This window comes from Phocoena sinus, chromosome X (genome assembly GCF_008692025.1).
Source record: "Phocoena sinus isolate mPhoSin1 chromosome X, mPhoSin1.pri, whole genome shotgun sequence".
Lineage (NCBI taxonomy): Eukaryota > Metazoa > Chordata > Mammalia > Artiodactyla > Phocoenidae > Phocoena > Phocoena sinus.
In genome coordinates, this window is record NC_045784.1 from 33984992 (window position 1) to 34001836 (window position 16845).

Below are 16845 nucleotides of genomic sequence, written 5' to 3' on the forward strand. Positions count from 1 at the left end.
TGTTTGGAGAATCAATACCATTTTGAAAAAAAATTCAACTACTGCACTCCCATGGAATGTGCCACACAGACTTGTCCACGTGAGAAGAAACTGCTCTATTGAAAATAAATGCCTGGGCTTCCCTCGTGGCGCAGTGGTTAAGAATCTGCCTGCCAGGGACTTCCCTGGTGGCCCAGTAGTTAAGACTCCACCTGCCAATGCAGGGGACACGGGTTCGAGCCCTGGTCCGGGAAGATCCCACAGGCCGCGGAGCAACTAAGCCCATGTGCCACAACTACTGAGCCCAGGTGCCACAACTACTGAAGCCCACATGCCTAGAGCCTGTGCTCTGCAACAAGAGAAGCCACTGCCATGAGAAGCCTGCACACCCCAACGAAGAGTAGCCCCCGCTTGCCACAACTAGAGAAAACCCACGTGCAGCAACGAAGACCCAAGGCAGCCAAAAGTAAATAAAAAATAAATTAAAAAAAAGAAAGAATCTGCCTGACAATGCAGGGGACACGGGTTCGAGCCCTGGTCCAGGAAGATCCCACATGCCATGGAGCAGCTAAGCCCATGCACCACAGCTACAGAGCCTGCGCTCTAGAGCCCGCCAGCCACAACTACTGAGTCCGCGGGCCTAGAGCCCATGCTCCGCAACAAGAGAAGCCACCACAATGAGAAGCCTGTGCACCGCAATGAAGAGTAGCCCCCGCTTGCTGCAGCTAGAGAAAGCCCGCACACAGCAACGAAGACCCAATGCAGCCAAAAATGAATAAATAAAATATATACATTTATTAAAAAAAGAAAATAAATGCCCGCAATTCTGTAGCATCTGCCTTTGAGTCTTTCAGCTTGGGATTCATAGCAAAGGAACTATTCATTTCTCTCCTCACAGCATCTTTATCCCTCTGGCAGTTCTCACCTCTTGACAGTCATGTGTAGTCTTGCCTGCTCATCTATTTGAAAGGCACTCCCAAGTGAATTTTGCATGTGCTATTTAGCTGGTTTTTCTAAGCATCCTAAACATCCCTATAAGTGTGCTGAAAATCCATCTCACTGTTGTGTTGTCTCACAGTAACAGGCAAACAGGAAGTTAATTTTATTTGTGTTAATTTCATCCTAAGAGCACTTTCAGAAACATTCTATTTTTATTTTTTTTCAGTTGGTATGTAAGCATGTTTTATTTTTTTAAAGAATGATTGTATGATACATGTTGTTCAATAACCTGATTTTTTAACTTGACATATAGTACGTATATTTCCACCTTAATAAATATATTAAGTTATATCGGTGTGCCCATTTCCTGTTATCTGACATTGTTTCTAATTTTCAGCTCTCAAGCAGTGCTATGGCAAATCTCGCAAGTGTCTTACTAGTTCCTAAGGGTACATTTTATACTTGGAATTGGTGGGTCAAGTTCCTGCCCTTTTGTGGTGGATTTTAAAAACAAAGCTTTTTTCTTTGTTTTTTTTTTTTTTTTTCTGCGGTACGCGGGCCTCTCACTGTTGTGGCCTCTCCCGTTGCGGAGCACAGGCTCCGGACGCGCAGGCTCAGCGGCCATGGCTCACGGGCCCAGTCGCTCCGCGGCACGTGGGATCCTCCCGAGCCGGGGCACGAACCCGTGTCCCCTGCATCGGCAGGCGGACTCTCAACTTTTGCGCCACCAGGGAAGCCCAGTTCCTGCACATTTTTAAACATGATACATGTTGCCAAATCACCTCCAGTGGTAAAAGTCTTGGAGTTAATGTCCTTCATATTGCATTAGAAACAGTTGCCTGCAAAAGAGCTAAGTTATCATGGTCTCTGTTTCATAACTATTATAGTCCCTCTGGCATTACATTTTTTAAAATGAGCATGTTATTGTGGGGTCTTTTCGTGACTAGCTGAATTTATAACTAAGTAACAGTGCAATGAATTTTTTTTGTCTGTCTCATAATCTTCTTAAATGATGCAAGAAGCATAGCTAAAAACATTCTTCACAAAGATAAATCTTGGGATAAGACTGGGTTATAGCTTCCTTAGCAGTTATCACTGTGTATCCTATGGTTATTTTGTGAAGATGATAAAATGTATAGAGGATCATTTGTGACATGTCATCCTTCCTAGAGGTCTTGAGATATAAATTACCCACCTGAGATTAGGAAATGTTATTCAGTCATTTAAAAAATAATTCATAGTTATTCTAATTTCTCTTTTTTTAATATCTTTATTGGAGTATAATTGCTTTATATTCTAACTTCTAATGCATTTTTCTGTAGAAAATGATACACAGTATCTCAGTATGTTTGAGCTGCTACAACAAAAATACCATAGATTGGGTGGCTTAAACAACAAACATGAATTTCTCACAGTTCTGGTGAGGGCCCACTTCCTGGCTTTTAGATGTTGACTTCTTCCTGTGTCCTTACAGGGCAGAAGGGAGGAGGAAGCTCTTGTCATTCATGAGGGCTCCACTCTCATGACCTAATCGCCTCCCGAAGGCTCTACCTCCAAATACCATCACATAGGGGATTAGGTTTCAACATATTAATTCTGAGGGGACACATAATGTCTATAGCGCACAGTGTAGTTGTTATAAATATAATTTTGAAGGCTTTCATTTACCATTATCACTTTCCCCATGTGTTTCCTTTCAATTTTTGAATGAAAATTTTCATACATAAAGAAATATTGAAAGAAGTACAGTGAACACTCATGGACTTGCCGACTGGGTTCTGCAGTTGTTAACATTTTGCCATATTTGCTTTATCTCTATAGTTAATACTTTTTTGAAATTATTTGAAAATAAGTTACAAGTATCACACTTATCAACTAAATACTTCATTATGCATCTTCTAAGAGTAAAAACATTTAAAACAATATTCTTATTAATAACCACAATATCATTGTCATACTTAAAAGAGCTAGTAATTTCATAATATCTAATATCCCGTCCATATTCAAATTTCCTCATTGTCCTAAGAATGTTTTTTTATAACTCTTGTTCTAAAGGATCTCATCTAAATAATCAAGGTTTATGTATTGTATTTAGTTATTTGGTTATATGGCTCTTTGGTCTCTTACTCTACAACAGTTCCTCCATCATCTTCTTTTTTTTTTATATCATTGACTTGGAAATGTGTTGGCCAATCCAGAATATCAAGTACTCCCATTTTATATTTGTAAAACTCACTATTTTTAAAGCTGCATTTCAAGTACCCCATAATGAGATACATTCAGATATATCCTTTCCTTTGACTAAAATACCAGCCCTCTATTAATTTTAGGTGTGTGTTACTCAAAACAGATGCTTTTTAAGAAACTTATGTCTTTGTGTGGTGCTGTGAGAATTTTTGATTATTGCATCTTGTGTGGCACCGAGCAGACTTAATGACCTGTCCTGAGCTATCTATGCTGAAAGGCGGCGGAATGACATGCAAACCATCTTGTCATCTTTTTAAATATTTTAGCTCAGTTCGGCAAGGCTACTGGCCAGAGAGGGAAAAATCTGTATCTGAAATGGTAAAGGAGAGAGATCTGTTTAAGTGAAGGTTTTGAAGAATAAAATAAAAATGAACTCATCTCTCCTGACTAGTGTTGGGTACATTTAACTAAAAGAATGAGACTCACCTCTAGATAAAATGCACTCGTGATTATTTTTACTCATTTTTTCACTTGATTAAAGTGTGTACATAGTGGGTAAGGGATTCAACAGGAGGGGCTATGAACTAGCTGAAAACAGGCACCCAAAAATGGTACACACTGGGACTTCCCTGGCGGTCCAGTGGTTAAGACCCCAAGCTTCCAATGCAGGGGGCACGGGTTCAATACCTGGTCTGGGAACTAAGATCCCACATGCCGGAAAAAAAAAAAAAGGTGCATACTTAAGTAAACTCATCACAACCCAGATGCTGGTCCTCCAAAGGCTCAGAAACGTGATTTGGTCAGCATACGGAGAACGGATCAGACATGGGTTCAAAGCAGACACAGAGGGTTCCATTGGCAGGACCAGGACATCCGTTCCCTGAAGGGAGAGCTCTAGGGGAAGCCAACTGAAACCAGAAGTGTCCAGGAGGAAGTAAAACTCAAGCCAGAGGAAACAGTTGTCTGCTTTGAGTGATTCATGACGTGAAAATTTGTCAGACTGAAGCCTCATCACCCAACATGGAACGTGTACTACCAGGAATACATAGGTTCTTTTCATTTTGAGGCCCAAGTGCTTCTGCTCTGGTCAGAGTCTGGATCTAGCATCTAGCTCCTTGGAACTCCTCTCTGTCTGGCCAAGCATACTGTCTCCTCTGCTCCACCCTGTATTTCTCCAGAAGGACTGGATGACCGTCATGTCCATCCCATGTTAGTAAAGTATACTCACAGTCCGGTCCTGGCTTATGGAGGAAACATCCTGATTTTCTTGATAAAATTTTAGCTACTTCTGATCTCCTTGGTCACTCATTTATAAATCATCTCTAGCAATCCAGGTATAGATGGGTAAAAATCCATTTAGGGCTAATTTTGTTAATTAAGCTCTCACTGACTAATTTCATTTTTCTTATATCCATGCTTCATTTCCCATCTTCTCTGTCACCTTCCTGTGCTACCCCCGTGGTGTTACTACTCCCCTCTGATTTTTCTCCTCATGAGTAGACTCTTGGATTTTTAGAGGGCAGACTTACATAAACTTAAGCCCAAGGCAAGGAAAATCATAAGCTTCAAGTCAAGCATTTTTATAGCTCCCAACCCTTTAAGTAAATTCTAAATACAATTCTATAGAATGTTCACATAGGACATTCTGAATCTGACATTTCAAATACAAAATATGTCTTAAGTGAACCTGGTTGTGATGATAAGATGTTCATTAACTGAGTTACCAAGTGCTTTTTCTATTTCTGCATGAAACCAGATGAGACACACAAGGGTTAGAAAAACAGCTGTGCTCTTTATCTGAGAGAGACCACAATTGACAGTGATGTAAAAACCAAACCTTTCTATGTCTGTGGGTCTATTTCTGTTAAATAAGTTCCGTTACCAAAGGGGAAGGATTAATTAGGAAGATAGGATTAACATATACACACTACTATATATAAAATAGATAACCAACAAGGACCTACTGTGTAGCACAGGGAACTATACTCAATATTTTGTAATAACCTATATGTGAAAAGAATCTGAAAAAGAATACACACACACACACACACACACACACACACTACATCACTATGCTGCACACCTGAACCTAACACGACATTGTAAATCAACTATACTTCAATTAAAAAAAGAAAGGAAAAACAAAACAAAAACTCCAAACCTTTCTGAAGAGCCCCTTTTACTCTTAACCTTGTTGTTTCCTCTTCATGTCAATCTTGGGGTCCTCTGGGCCCTGTAGCCTCTAGAACTTTGGAGATGGAGGAAAGGACTGGAGTATATTTAGAGAGTCTACACTCTCTGAGACCTAGCCAGTTTCCTCCAAGGGGGATAGCTCTTGGTCTATAGGAAGCAGTTCAGTTCTGAGTCATTTCAGCAAAGTTCTGGTTTCGTTATACAATGTAGAGAACAAACACATGGGGACTTTGGAAAGTTAAAGAGGCCCTGGACTAGAGCCTATCCTTTCAGGTCTGAGAATTTGAGTCAACCTGACCTTATGGTAACTGGGAGGTCCCAAAGCAACCTTTGAGTAAATATCTCGTTACCCTTAGAAACCTGGCTAGAAGCAACCAAACCAAGTGTAACCTGCATACGGATTGTAGTTCAGAGACCTGAAGGGAAGCTGAGGAACAGTGTCGTGGGATGATGCCAAATCACAAAACCCCGTAGGTCACACTAAGAGCCATCGTTCTTAAGGGGATGCGCAGAGAGAATACAGGTGGCAAGCCAATGAAAGAATGTGCCCAAGAGTTAATACGATGGAGAGGGCCTGGTGAGCTTATGTTGACAAAGGGATAGTTTTAAAACATCTATTTGGTGGTATGTTAATACAGAGCTGGGCTAACTCATGAACAACCATGTACATCGTAAGATATAAACCTATATTGAGAATAAAACATCACCCAGTAGTTGAAGTTCCTGTGTTCTCCTCTCTGATTGCATCTCTCAGAATTCCCCATGAATTTCCTTATATTTATACTCCAAATGTATGTGGTCCTAAATTAGATGTAATGTCTTTGAAAATTATTTCCTTCGTGCATATGCTATTATTCTGCATGAATTCTTCTGCAACTTAAGTTTTTGCGTTCAACATGTTTGTGAGAGAGATTTAGGTTGATATCTGCAGCACTGATTCATATTTGTTTTGCCGGCAATGCTTTTTTATGTCGTGGTCCTAGTTTTGGGGAGGGAGGGAGGGAAGGCATGATGGAGCCACTTAAGGGACCTGTCCTGTGTCGACAGTCCAGACTGTGCTCTTAGAGTCCCAAAGCGGTGACCCATGGATCAGCTGCAAGGGTGGTAAACGGGATCTGGCTGGTAGAGGAAGCTCTTTATAATGGAAGAAGCAGAATTGACATAGAGAACCTGGAATCAACTAAATGTAAGTACTCTTCGATGGTAATAAATACAATAAGTATTTCATAAATGCATGTTTACTGATTAAAAAGTGTTTTTTGAGTTAGGCACATCACTGTTTCAAAAATTAGACACTCTTACAAGTGCTCTGAGGAAAATGGCCTAATTTTCCTCTCCTTTGTTTTTTCCACCTTTGCAGTGTTTTCTGGATTCTGTCCCAGCGGATCTGTTTCCTGCTCTGTAACTTTCTGGGTTAACGTTGAGCAGCATTAGGGAAACTCAGCTGCCACTGGACTGTAAACCACCACGAAGGCTTTGGAGATCTTTTCAGTTAAAAGAATAATGACTTTCTTGAAATGTAATCCCAGTGGAGCTTGTTTTCTGTGTTGCCTGGAAGAATCCCTACCTACCATCAGCAGTTCTTCAGAGACCTTATAAAAGCCTCTCTACATCAAGCAACTGAGTGACTCTGGGTTGTTCGGGGAGACCTTAAGAATTGTGGATATCAATTCACCTGGAAGATTCAACCACTGCTCCTGAGAGCTACGGCTGAAATACCATGTCCAAGAACTCGGAGTTCATCAACCTGTCATTTTTATTAGATCATGAGAAGGAGATGATCCTGGGAGTCCTAAAGAGAGATGAATATTTGAAAAAAGTAGAGGACAAGAGAATAAGGTAATGTTCTTTTGTCTGCCTTCCTTGACTGTTTTCTGTTTGAAGCAATTTAGATCAGAAATGGGGCAACTGCAACCACATTGGTGACACGTGTTAGTCAGTGACTTCGTAGATTGCAAGCAGTAGCACAAATATTAGAAAACATCTTTGGCACTTTATCATTTATCTAGAAGGAAGGATGGGATTGAGCTGTAAATGGGTTGATGAGAATGTCAAGTTGCCAATGACATCATAACTCATAGGTAAGTGGAAGGACTGCTCAGGTTTGAGAACCAGCTCTGGGATGTACTAGTTGTGTGACCTTGAACCAGTGACTCAACTTCTCCATGCCTTGGTTTCCTCATCAATAAAACAGGGATAATAGTAGCGCTCATCTTATAGGGTTGTTGCAAAGATTAAGGAAGGTAATGTGTAGTGCCTGGTACTTAAGTGCACAATAAATGTTAACTATTATTTATTTATAATGCCTTTCTTAGGTCAGTCTTAGTGGGAATTTGCTTTGACCAGAGCTGGGAGAGGAAGGGGATCTGGAAAGTGAAAAGTTCCCATTGTATCCCAGAAATCATCTGAATTTCTTGAAATAAGCTTCTGTGTGAGGAAGGTTGAGTAATGTGGGCAGAGTTGAGTTTCACATCAGTTGTAGGCAGGGTTGATATTTAGCTGAATCCCCAGGTGTGACCTCAGCTGTCTTTCAGCCAGTATCCGTTCTGATTGGTTACGTCATCTGTTCTGAATGATCAGAGCATCATTCTGATTGTTTGCCGCGTTCATTCTGTTTGGTTGCTGCCTGTCCTGTCCTGCTTGTTAACTATATTTGGTTAGGGCTTCCCTGGTGGCGCAGTGGTTGAGAGTCTGCCTGCCGACGCAGGCGACACGGGTTCGTGCCCCGGTCCGGGAAGATCCCACGTGCCGCGGAGCGGCTGGGCCCGTGAGCCATGGCCGCTGAGCCTGCGCGTCCGGAGCCTGTGCTCCGCAATGGGAGAGGCCACAGCAGTGAGAGGCCCGCGTACCGCAAAAAAAAAAAAAAAAAAAAAAAAAAAAAAATATATATATATATATATATGTATATATATATTTGGTTATTACGTCTCAACTCTGAGTAGAGGAGCAAAGATAAACAGAGTTCCCTCCTCGGTCACTGCCTACTACTGTGCAACGTGTAGCTTTTGTATATCGCGTGTCTACCAAAACTGCAATCAGAAGCTTACGTTTGTTTTACTTGAGGAGAAAACTCATCATAAGATTATCTTCACATGTTGCAAAAATATTCAACGTGCCTAAAGCAACTAGGGTCCTTAGAATTGGAAAGATATTGAAATATTCTTGATTGATTCTCAGTTCATAGTGAAGAGCTCAGAATTTTTATTTCCATCATTTCAAGGTATTCCGCCAATCTTAAAGGCTTTGATTAAAATTATTGCACTTTTTCTGTGCTTAGAATTCAGGTGGCAATGAAATGCAGTTAATGATTTTCAAGAAATCAGTAATATTTTTGGCATTGGTAATCCAGTCATGAAAAGTGACTACATTTTCTAATGCGCTGCAAAAAGTTATATTGTTTATGGGGGGCAAGGTACAGAAAATTATTGATAACATTCTCAGGTGAATTCAAAATCACCCTGTTTAGGAAAAAGCAATTTAATAACCAGATCCCAGGAAAGACTGAAGTACAATGAACAGGACTTTGTTCAGAATATTTGTTCCTGTCATTCTCAATAGCTATTAGTAATAATCTGTTACACTCCTGCTTCCTTTTTCTCTATCTTCCCTTGCCTTCTTTCCTTATTCTCTTTAACAATTGTGTCATATACAACAGAGCTCTCAAGAATAAAGCTGTTGATTTCCTGATTCTTTTAAACATTTAGAGGAGAGCAGAAGAAAGGCTTTTTACAGATCTAAGAGATACTTTTATAGAAAATAGATTTTTTTTTTGAAAGTGGCAATGTCTTGTTCCCTTCTTTCATAACAACACTGACTAATATTTAGTTCATGCAGTTTTTTTCTGCACTAACTGTGTTAGATGCGTTGTCTCGTTTTGTTCTGAGCTACCAAGACAGGAGCCCAGGCCAAATGACTCAAGGCTCTGCCACTCTTCACAGCTTCCTGTATTGAGAAGCCACGCCGAAGTGGGTGGCATGGGTTTAGAGTGCGTTGCTGTTGAATCACCCATCTACGTTCGTTGATTCAAATCTTAGTTACACCATGAAGTCTTCGTGTCACTTTAGACTAGTTGCCTCCATAGATCTAGGTTCCTCATTTGACAAAACAGAAATAATAACATTAGCTACCTCATTAGGCTGTTGTAAGGATTAAATAAGCTAATATTACCAAGAGCTTAGAAAAAGGCTGGCCTACAGTAAGCACTTAATAATCGCTGGCTGACATCATTAGGCTTATTGTTGGTTTGTATTGCTCTTGATTTATGAGTTGTTGTGAATACCATCAGTGCTCCACTCCGATCCTTTTGAGCCCCTTTGTTGGATCTGTGCTCTCATCTCCCAGTTTTCACGTGCTTTACTTCTAAAGACTGGCACCTACTACCTTCTTTTTTTTTTTTTTTTTTGAGGTACGCGGGCCTCTCACTGTTGTGGTCTCTCCCATTGCGGAGCACAGGCTCCGGAAGCGCAGGCTCAGCGGCCATGGCTCACGGGCCCAGCCGCTCCGTGGCATGTGGAATCTTCCCAGGCCGGGGCACGAACCCGTGTCCCCTGCATCGGCAGGCGGACTCTCAACCACTGCGCCACCAGGGAAGCCCTCCTACTACCTTCTTTAGAGGACTACCTTTGGGTGGCTGGAGTTGCCCATAGGAGTAGAGAGCCACAAATGCCAGATAAACTTGAGTTTCTGTCCCTACTGGTCCGCCCCGGGCCAATGGCTGATGGGTACAGAAACCCTTGCCTGAACGCAAGACCGACTGCACAGTGCAACTTCTGCTTCAGAGCTCCCCATGGGACCATGCTGAGACTGGCCTTCAGGTAAAAATCACAGTCTTCCCTAGTCCCCCTTCTCTTCCCTTTCCTGCCTCCCCTACCTCCTTATAGATTCCTCCTGAGAGCATTTCATAAATCACTTGCACAGGTATCTACATCTCTGAGTTAGCTTCTCAAAAGCCCAACCAGGAGATTTGTCAGACCAGTCAGTGAACTTAGTCCATTGTCCTCAATATCCTCCAAAATCATCAACACAAAGAATTTATGGTGTAGCAGATTTTACTGCAACTGTAAACATTCGTGCTAGCTATTACAACCATTGTTTTCACTATGCTACAGAGGTGTAGGTTGATATTTTGTGGGAGTCTGGAGGAATAAGTAAGCTATTATGGATAAGATAGAAATTGAAGGAATGGTTTCACAGAAGAGCTAACATTTGAGCTGAGCCTTGAGATGGGAACAGGATTTTGACATTGGCAAGTATAGATCAACTGTGTTTCAGCTGTTTACCATGACCCACAAATTTGCCTTCAGATTCCGCTAGTAAGTTTCAGAAGGAAGTGGAAGCCAAAGAAAATTTTTAAGAATTATGATGATTACTAAGAAGAAACTGATCTGGAAAGCTAGTACATTGGAGTTCGGGAAGCAGTGGATTTCTTGTTTGTTTGTATATTTATTTGCTTGAGTAGGTTGTCCTTAGAGATAAGGAAAATAGAACAATGAAAGAGTGTAAAAATGGTATTGAATCAACATTTTAGGCCTGTTGCCCAACTGTGCTCCACAGTCTGTATAGCCACTGAAGTGTGTGGCATTAATTAAGGTGGTGAAGCCGAATCTGGCCTCTGTACTCCGACACCTAATTAAATCGGGGAGACAGAGTTTTGGGTGAGGTAGAAAAGAATAGCTTTATTGCAGAGGGGGGCACAAGGGGCTAACGCCCTCAAAACTGTGTCCCAATGCAGGGGGTGAGGGTAGGGGGTTTGTGAGGAGTTTTATAATCGGGGGGCTGGGTTGCTGATAAGGAGCAGGGTGCGTGCAAGGCCTGCATTCCTTCAATCCAGAGATTATCTGGAGTCAGGTGATGATGGGTGAACTGTGACCTTCTCTGGAATGAAGAGTGCTTCATCAAGTAGTTAACATCTTCCATTTGGTGGGGGTTTCAGTTCTGCAGAACAGCTCAAAGATATTGTTATGTGTATCCCTTTAGGGGGAACCACGACCCTGCCCCAAGGCTGCACTATTGTGTCTTTGAACTGTCTCTGCATCCCCTCCCTTCCCTGATTAGCAACTGTTTCTGAAAGGCTTTCCGTGCCCAGGAGCCCCACAGAGTCCTGCTCGGTTTCAGTGGGACTGACCTCTAGGTGCTTCTAAAGGTGCTCTGCACCCAAAGGCACGTGAAAAGTCTGATAATTACCTCCAGGCATGAATTGTAGGCTGGGAAGAGACATTTGCCAACTACCAAAGCATTCTAGGTTGATCCAAGAGGCTCAAATATATTTATTCTTCTCCTTCCGACTAAGAAGGAAAAAGAGGTAGGAGATATCTAGACACAGGTTTCAACTATTAGAAAGTAAGTTTTGTTTTTTTTTTTTTTTTTTTTTTTCGGTACGAGGGCCTCTCACTGTTGTGGCCTCTCCCGTTGCGGAGCACAGGCTCCGGACGCGCAGGCTCAGCGGCCATGGCTCACGGGCCCAGCCGCTCCGCGGCATGTGGGATCTTCCCGGACCGGGGCACGAACCTGCGTCCCCTGCATCGGCAGGCGGACTCCTAATCACTGCGCCACCAGGGAAGCCCAGAAAGTAAGTTTTTAAGATATTCTCTGTGAAGAACAAATCACTTAGATGTTGATGGCTTTAATGCAATGAAGAAAGAGGGAGGAACTGATGCAAAGAAAACTGAGCTATCAACAGTAATTGCAAATGGAAAAAAATACCGACCGTTTGGAACCACAAAATAAAAATCTTTATTGATCATTTTGTTCCTTAGGTTTTTCTAACTTTGGAAGAACTCAGCCTAACAAATATGAATACATGCCGCATAGTATCTACTCCAAAAAAAGCCTCATTAAAAAATTCTTACCCTACTTGATTTTTCACACCTAAAACCAAATACTGTTCAATGTCTACTTTGTGGTATTGGGCTATATATAAGAAATCTTCAACTTATAAGTGACTATGTTACCGAGTCCAAGCTCACTCTGCTCGCCGCACAACAGGCCAATAAATCGGGAGACGAGGTGTTGAGGCAAGGAAGACGACTTTATTTGGAAAGCTGGGCATCTGAGAAGATGGCGGACTAATGTCCCAGAGTACCATGTTATCGGGGTCTGGATGCCAGTTTCTTTTATAGAACAGAGAGGGGGAGGAGGTGAGGAAGTAATATAAAAAGGCCATAAGTCTTGCAAAACATCTCCTGATTTGGCCAGCCTCAGAGAGGGGATGTGTTTATTTCTTCTTTCTTGGAGCCATTCACAGGTGGGCAGGGTCAGAATGTTTCCCTGTGAGCTGAACAAAGGCACTTTACTTTAGTTTAACATTCAGGCAGAGGGGCAGGGTTCCCCAAGGGAGGCCATTATGTATGCTAATAGCTATAGACAACATCCTTTTGGTGATTATAGTAAATAACAAAAAGCAGCAGAGAGCAAAGGTTAAAGTAGAAGAAACAGATCCAGCGCGGAGTCAGATTTTGTTCTTCCCTGTTACACAACTGTTCATTTCAGCAGTTCATCTGTGGGCTATATTGTCACTTAGAGGCTGTCATTTCCATTTAGCCACAATGCAGGAAAACATATCTGGCCTTATGTTCTGCTTGGCACCTATTCTTGGGTTTGTGTCAGTGGTGAACTCTGTTGGTTGTCTTACTGCGTACATTTCTCATTTCTTCATCCCTACCCAAAACTCAAGTTTTGCTCAGCTCCAGCAATGGATTTTTTAGGACAGTCCCTTAACTTTTTTAGGACAGTCCCTTGACTGGGATTCCTCTGCCAATTATTATTGGTCTGATGGTGGACATGAGACCAAAGATGACCCACTCAGACATGTATAGCCTGAATTTATGGAAGGTTCTCTTTCTCACCGAATGGATTCAATGAACCATGTCATCCTGGTTGCTGCTGAGTATAAAAGCCAGCACAATGATGAAGCGGAGCCAATAGGTTGGCAGAAAATTGTTGCCAGCATCCTGATATGCTAGAACCTGCCACACTTCTGGCCTTATTCTTCAAGCAATATAATATATTTCAGTGTTATTTATAGCAGTTTGGATCAGATTTTCTGTTACGTGCAGCCAAAAGCATCCTACAACCCCCAGAACTCAGGAGTAATCAACATTTGTTGAGCGTGTTCTATGAGCCAAGCACTCTGTATTCATTGTTAGAATAATGGAGGTGAGCAGAGACACAATCTTAATGCTTGTTGGGTCCGTAAACATAAAACAGTTCGCAGTCATGGATCAGGCTTTATCTATGGTATAAACCAAGGGTCAGCAAACTTTCTGTAAAGGGCCAGATAGAGAATGTTTCCGGCTCTACAGGGCATATGCTCTCTGTTGTGACTATTTCACTCGGCCTTTGCAGGGTGAAAGAAGCAATAGACAATATGTAAACCAATGGATGTGGCTGTGTTCCAATAAAGCTTTATTTATAAAAACAGGCAGCGGGCTGGATTTGGCCCAAGGGCTGTGGTTTGCTGACCTTTGGTGTTGAAAACAACACCTTGGTAAGTTCTAGCCTTGGGAATAGCTGCATACACCTGAAAGCTTGATAAGCCATCTTGGGGAGAAGCAGGACATTTATAGCCTAAGAGAGAAGATGGAGTTGGACTAGAAGCCGTCAGCTATCAGAGGTAGAACATGGGCTTCTGTCTGGGAGGTTAGATGATTTCACAGGGTCCTTCCATCTCTAGGAGATTTTGATGCCTCACCCAATTTGTAGTGGCTCACGTGCTGGACAGCTTCAATGTATTTCATTGCCTCTGTAGAAGAACAACAAAATGATCTGGAGGTATAGAAAATAGCAAGAAATAGCAGGAGGTTCTGCACAATTGCAAGGGACAGATTACAACTCCATTTTCCCAATGAGGTAAGAAGTATTAATTTCCCTATTTATAGGTGGGGGAACTGAAGTGCAAAGTTAAATAACTCACCCGAGATCGCACAGCTAGTAAGTAGCAGAACTGTGATTTGCATTCCCCACAGTCTGGCTCCAGAGCTCACACTCCACTCTTAGGTCACTTTTAACTTCTGAGTGATATATCTGATCTCTCAGGGGGGCTAGAATAAAAGAGATGTCAAACTCTCCAGTGCCTTCCTCACGCCGGAGAATGGATTACTCAATTCACAAATGGATACTCATTTAATCCTCATGTCATCCCTGAGGTGTATGTACTATTATAATGTAGTATAGCTGTGGCAACTGAACCTTAGATTAAATAATTTGCCCAACTGGTAAAGATGAGAGCCGAGATTCTCTCATTCCATTTTGCTTCCTTTTCCTCTGTGCTGGGATGCTTCTGCGGTAACTGCACCCATTCCGACCCTGTTGAAAGCCCACAGCTTTACTAATAGCTGTCAGAGAAATGGAACAAAAGAGAAAACATTTCCTTAGCCTGGTATTTACTGAAAGCTCTGACCTGTAAGCTGTATAACACTATCCAAAGTTATTACGACTTTTATTGAAGCGTTGCTCTCACACAATAAAAACTGACAAGAGTTCCTCATGTTGTTCTACCCTTTATGCTGACTGAGAACCAAAGTGCAAGCGTATAATGATTCGTTCCACACAGCTAGCCCAGCTGAGACGGGCCACCAAGCAAAGCAGAGGTTAGTATCATCAAGAGACCACAGAGATCAGCCTGGGAACTGCCATCCACCTTATGGCTTTGTCTTTGGGTTTGATTCCATCATTTTACAGCAGGATGGGGGAAGAAAGAGAAGGAGGGAGAAACAAAAGGGGAAAGTGCATTTAAATTGGCTGTTTGGAATCCTGCAGATAAGCTAAATATTTGGTTCAAATGGATTTGAAGCGATTTCAAGAATTATCCATTCACCCAGCAAGTAAGGGCGACCAACAAGTGCCAAAAACAATATCTTAATACCCTACAATTGTTTGATCTGTGGGGCTGTTTTTTCAAATCTTATCACTACCACCAAGAACAGAATTGGTTTGACCTTCTCAAGAGCGTAGACTCACTGTCCCCATAAAACACCAGGAGAACTATTAGAGTGAACTTCTAGTTTGGTAATTTCTTCTTATTATTATTACCTTTTTTGCGGTACACGGGCCTCTCACTGTCGCGGCCTCTACCGTTGCGGAGCGCAGGCTCCGGACGCGGAGGCTCAGCGGCCATGGCTCATGGGCCCAGCCGCTCCGTGGCATGTGGGATTCTCCCGGACCGGGACACGATCCCCTGTCCTCTGCATCGGCAGGCGGACTCTCAACCACTGCACCACCAGGGAAGCCCACCTCTAACATTTTAGATTTCAGGAATATGACCGTTGTATATCAACAGTTTATCTGAAGGTTCCTATAGTAATAGGAGTTAGGTTTAATTGATTTAACTGTGTAATAAGATTAGGCTGACATGCATTTAATAATTTTTCTAATCATTGTTTCATTGCAGAGTAATTAAGCATAACTGGTAAAGATTTCACGCACATATCTAAAATTGATAAAACTTCTAATGGCAAGAGAGTTTTTAAGTTTTTAAACTCAATAATGCACTAGGATCTATAAAGGGCATCAATATCTACAATATTTTTGTATTATAAATTCTTAATTCACAATTAAAGAAATATTTAATATCTTCTGATACATTTTTCATTATGGAAGTAGTTATGATTATTATAGAAAATTAGAAAATACATATAATATGAACTTTATAAACTCACATGAGATCCCCTCTTCCCAGAGATATCTTCCACTTTTGTTGAATTTGCTTTCTGTTGCTTTTCTTTGTGTACATGTAATTTTCACATAATTGGAACCACATTATATATGTAAGTTTGTATCCTCTATCTTTGCTTAACGTTATTTAATGAACATTTTTGATGTCATTCAAAATTCTTTTGAAGCATCATTTTTATTAGCTGGATAAGATTTCATAACACGGATGTGCAATATTTTAACTTCTAATTTCCATGAACATCCTTATTCTTAAATCTTCTGTCTTAATTTTTTATTATATTATGATTCATATTTTGATTTATACTTCCTTTAAATTGAAAAATTGTTTTCCAGAAATGTGTCCATTTCCTCTTCACCAGACTGTTACATTATATCACTGCCAACATCAGAATTATTGTTATAGATCTTTACTAATTTGATAAAGTAGTGTCCTATGTTAATTTGCATTTATGTGATCATTAGTGTTTTTACGTGATTGTTAGCCATTTGTATTCCCTCTTAAGTGGATTTTTTATTCGCATTGTCTATTATTATTGGATGTTAGTGTTGTTTTAACATTTATTTGTATGAATTTATATTTGGGAAATAATTTCCAAGATCCAGCAAAAATTCATTGAGTACTTATTATGTGCAAGGCATAGGAGATGGAGATGAATTAATTTCTAGTTTAACAGAAGCAAAGTTATATTTTATTGGATTTTTCAAAGTCTCTACTTTCACAGTAACTTACACAAAGAATATGTCAATTTGATTGAAAATACAAATAACTTACATCTTTGCCAGACTCTCTACAGTTCGTATTTTAAAGGCAGGATTTGCATTCTTCTCTACTTCTTGTAACAGTATACATGCTATTTATTGGTATGGAAATTAGGG

General features: G+C 41.1%; 1 protein-coding gene across 1 annotated transcript in view; it reads left to right on the plus strand.

The window, feature by feature from the left end:
• Positions 1-16845, plus strand: part of SYTL5 (synaptotagmin like 5) — a 238569-nt gene that overhangs the window by 99339 nt on the left and 122385 nt on the right. The window contains exon 2 of the mRNA XM_032620740.1: positions 6659-7137. Coding sequence (XP_032476631.1) covers positions 7019-7137 — 119 coding nt within the window. The 5' untranslated portion in view covers positions 6659-7018. The remainder of the gene's footprint in view (positions 1-6658; positions 7138-16845) is intronic.